This window comes from Seriola lalandi, unplaced genomic scaffold (assembly GCF_002814215.2).
Source record: "Seriola lalandi dorsalis isolate HSWRI2012SDOR001 ecotype SW California unplaced genomic scaffold, Sedor1 jcf7180002054035, whole genome shotgun sequence".
Taxonomy (NCBI): Eukaryota; Metazoa; Chordata; class Actinopteri; order Carangiformes; family Carangidae; genus Seriola; species Seriola lalandi.
The window spans coordinates 5,611-9,390 of record NW_019524588.1 but is presented as its reverse complement, the minus strand read 5'-3'; the positions used below and the strand labels follow the sequence as shown (position 1 = coordinate 9,390).

The 3,780-nt window shown below is 42.8% G+C and overlaps 1 protein-coding gene across 1 annotated transcript in view; it reads right to left on the bottom strand.

Moving 5' to 3' along the window:
* Window positions 1-3,780, bottom strand: part of LOC111652544 (uncharacterized) — a 16,616-nt gene that overhangs the window by 7,232 nt on the left and 5,604 nt on the right. The window contains exons 16-20 of the mRNA XM_087173065.1: window positions 2,202-2,276; window positions 1,931-2,047; window positions 1,604-1,825; window positions 1,410-1,505; window positions 588-668 (exon numbers count right to left, since the gene is read on the bottom strand). Coding sequence (XP_087029191.1) covers window positions 588-668; window positions 1,410-1,505; window positions 1,604-1,825; window positions 1,931-2,047; window positions 2,202-2,276 — 591 coding nt within the window. The remainder of the gene's footprint in view (window positions 1-587; window positions 669-1,409; window positions 1,506-1,603; window positions 1,826-1,930; window positions 2,048-2,201; window positions 2,277-3,780) is intronic.

Genomic DNA, 3,780 nt, shown 5'->3' with positions numbered 1-3,780 from the left:
TGATGATGATGATGATACAGTAACATGTTACACTGACGTCAGATTTATTCAAATTAAGTTATTTTTGGTAAAATAAAAATGGCAGCACATATTTCTACATTAGCCTGAACATGAAGTCATGAAATTCTCTGCTGCTTCCTGGACAAACTATTTAAAAAGCTCAAAATACCATTTGGCTACTGCTTAGAATAATAAATAAAATATAACAAGTTCAGTGTCTAATTTGTGACTGATGAAAAATGAAGCTTAGAAACACACATGTGTTGTATGCAATTAATATTTTCCTCACACATCATATATTTTATTTCTCCCACCCACAACCCATCCTCTGTTAATCAGGTTAGTTTTAATGACCTGTCACTGCTGCCTTTCACTATTTTACACCATATAAAATGGAATGAATGACAAAGGGACTTTAAAACTTGAAGGCCTCATCTCAAATCAGAAACATTTGTTAAGAGGTGAGCAGCTGTTTGCTTGTGTGTGACTCCCTGTCTTTTATCTGTACTGAGGTCTCCAATGGGGATACCTGATTAAATAAAGGTTCAAAATTTCCACTCATGACTGGTGTGGGACTGGAGACAAACCTGTTGTAAGGCATCAGCTTCAGCTTGAGTCTGAGTTCGTCTCTCCCCGTTCACTTGGAGTTGCTCCTTGAGCTGCTGCACCTGACAGCAACAAGAGAGAGAGACGGAGACAGCTCAGTCAGAACAGATAACAGTTAACACGTGTTAGGCATCAGCTCTGTGGCCTCCTCAGCCTCATCCCTTTGATAATTACTGTTCACATACAACATCACTCAGGACGGATAACAGACACGTTCAGGGCACAAAAAAATCTATCTCTGAATGTTTACTTTGAAAACTGCATTCTTGTTCTCAGGTAATCGGTCATCATATCCATTTACTTTCCAAAGCATATCTCAGACTAAAGTCAGGCTCATAGGGTATGACATGACGTCATACTTTTGATGTGGGTTATAAATAAATGTTGATCATGAAAACTTGTACGTGTCTGCTTTTTGGGCTTCAACAGAAGTGAATGGGAGATGGAGCAAATCCTGGAAATGTGGTATGCCTTAGAGTCTCATCCTTCAGAGGCAGCATTCGAAAACTTATTTAGTCACAGTGGTGCAACTAGACTGTCCCATTTCAAAGGCTCCTTCAAACACGTCCTTAATTTAATTAATGAGCTTTATACAGGCAGCAGGTGGGTTTTTGCCCACTTTGGACAGAGGTCCCCCATTTCCAGTCTTTAAGCTAAGCTAACTGTAGCTTTGTATTAACCAGACAGACATGAGAGTGGCACCAATCTTCTCATCTATCTCGTGATGGAAAGCCAACAGGCTTGCCGTCCAAAAATGTCAAAATATTCCTTGAACCCTTTGGCAGTAAATGTTTTGGACTTACTTCCTGCTGCAGCCTGGCCTCTTGTTTTTCTCTGTCCGACTGCTGCTGCACGTTCAACTCCTGCTGCTCACTCAGTTCCTTACAGATGTCTGACATCTGTAGTTGGAGGAGAGCATAAATTAAATGACAACATTGAAGTGCTAGATTAAGTAACTACTGTTGGATTATCAAGGACTGTAACAGCACAAATGTACCATCTCCATCCTGTCCTCCAGCTCTGCTCTGAGCTGCTGCTTCTCCTGTCTCAGTCCCTCCAGTGTCTCCTGCAGCTGATCTCTCTCCTCACTGAGAGACGTCACTCTGCACAGCAGCTTCTCCATCTCCTCTGAGGAGCTCTGAGTGCTGGCTGTCCTCTCTGATAGGAGATTGTCTCTCTCTACCTTAGTGTTCTGCAGCTTTTCTGTTAGAGTCTTTATCTGTGAAGAATGAAGCAGTTAAAGTGTCATCCTGCTCTGAAAACAAGCGTTTCATAAAAAGTAAATTCTTGCTGTTTATAACAGAGTGAGGTGTTAGACACTAACCTGTTGATCTGAAGAGCACTCCTTCTCCTGACACATCGTCTGCAGGTAAGAGTTCATCTTTTTCTGTTCACACAGTTCCTCTTGGACTGACTTCAGAAGATTTTGTGTTGTGGAAGCCTTAAACAAAATGTTAACTCAAGTCAGTCCAATGTACAAATGTCATATGAAGAAATTTTTTTTTTTTATGTATTAAGATCAAAGAAATTGTACAAAACCACTAAAAAATGTATTATCATAGTTGAGTTGAAAGCACTTGTGACCAATTTCCCACCTTTTGCTGCAGATCATCTTCAAGCTGTTTCTTCTGCTCAGTAACGATGTGTAAAGATGTATTCAGCTGTGTCATCTGTTGAAACAGAAAAAACATTTATGACAGCGACTTGACATGAGAAAGAAAATTAAACTAGAAATTATCAGTCTGTCATATGAGCCCCAAAATGTATCTCACTGATGGATAAAACCAGTGCTCCATCGCTGCTTGGTGCCAAACAGACATCAACCTCCAGCCACTGAAGTGATAAAACCTGCAGTTCCTCTAACGACCACTAGAGTCTGGCTCCAACAGTGAGTCAATCCCCATAGACTCCCATGTTAAAATGTCCAACTTTACAGCAGAAATAAACATGTTTACAGTCTGGTACAAAAACTGTTTTGGTCTCTAGAGCTAATTTCCTCCTTCATGACACCTGTTTATACAACTCACCTGTTTACATTTTATTAAGGCTTAAAGTTATGTAGAATTGAGGGCGTGGCTGCTTTGAGTGACAGGTCAGTGCTGTCACTGGTGTCTAGCTGTTCTGTGTCACCTCAGACGTGTTTGTGGTGCTTTTGGAGGATTTTTCATGTAAACATCAGACAGATCATTTGACTTGTACAGTTAACGCTCCTGTTGAGTGAAATTCTAGTATTATTCTATTATACAGTATGTTAGCTAACTTGCAGGAATCAGTGTCTGCACTCAAAAAAATGAAGGGAACACTTAATAATCGCAGTATAACACCAAGTCAATTAAACTTCAAGGATATCAATGTGTCCATTTAGGAAGAACAAGTGAATGTGTATCAGTTGCAGCTGCTTTGGTGCAAATGAAAGTTACAACAGGTGCAATGGAGAAGCAATAGCAAGACAATCCCCAAAAAGGGAATGGTTTTATGTGGTGGCCACAGACAGTTGCTCTCTCCTGATCCTTTCTGACTGACTCTAGTTTTGTGTTTTGCTGGTGTCCTTGTCACTACTGGTAGCGGTACCTGCAGCCCAATCAGGTTGCACAGGTAGTCCAGCTCCTCCATGATGGCACATCCATACGTGCGGTTACAAGAAGGTTTGCTGTGTCTCCCAGCACAGTCTCAAGAGCATGGAGGAGATACCAGGGGACCGGCTGTTACACGAGGAGAGCTGGACAGGGCCGGAGAAGGGCATCAACCCAGCAGCAGGACCGGTACCTGCTCCTTTGTGAAGAGGAACAGGAGGAGCACTGCCAGAGCCCTACAACATGACCTCCAGCAGACTACTGGTGTTCGTGTTTCTGACCAAACTGTCAGAAACAGACTCTAGTGGGACCTGTGCTCACAGCCCAGCACCCTGCAGCTTGATTGGCCTTTGTCAGAGAACACCAGAATTGGCAGTTCTGCCATTGGCTCCCCGTTTTCTTCACAGATGAGAGCAGGTTTACACTGAGCACATGTGACAAGAGTCTGGAGACGCCATGGTGATCGCTATGCTGCCTGTAACATCATCCAGCATGACCAGTTTGGTGGTGGGTCAGTGATGGTCTGGTGAGGCAGATCCTTGGAGGGTCGCACAGACCTCCATGTCAGAGCCAGCGGTACCCTGACTGCCGTTAGTACCGG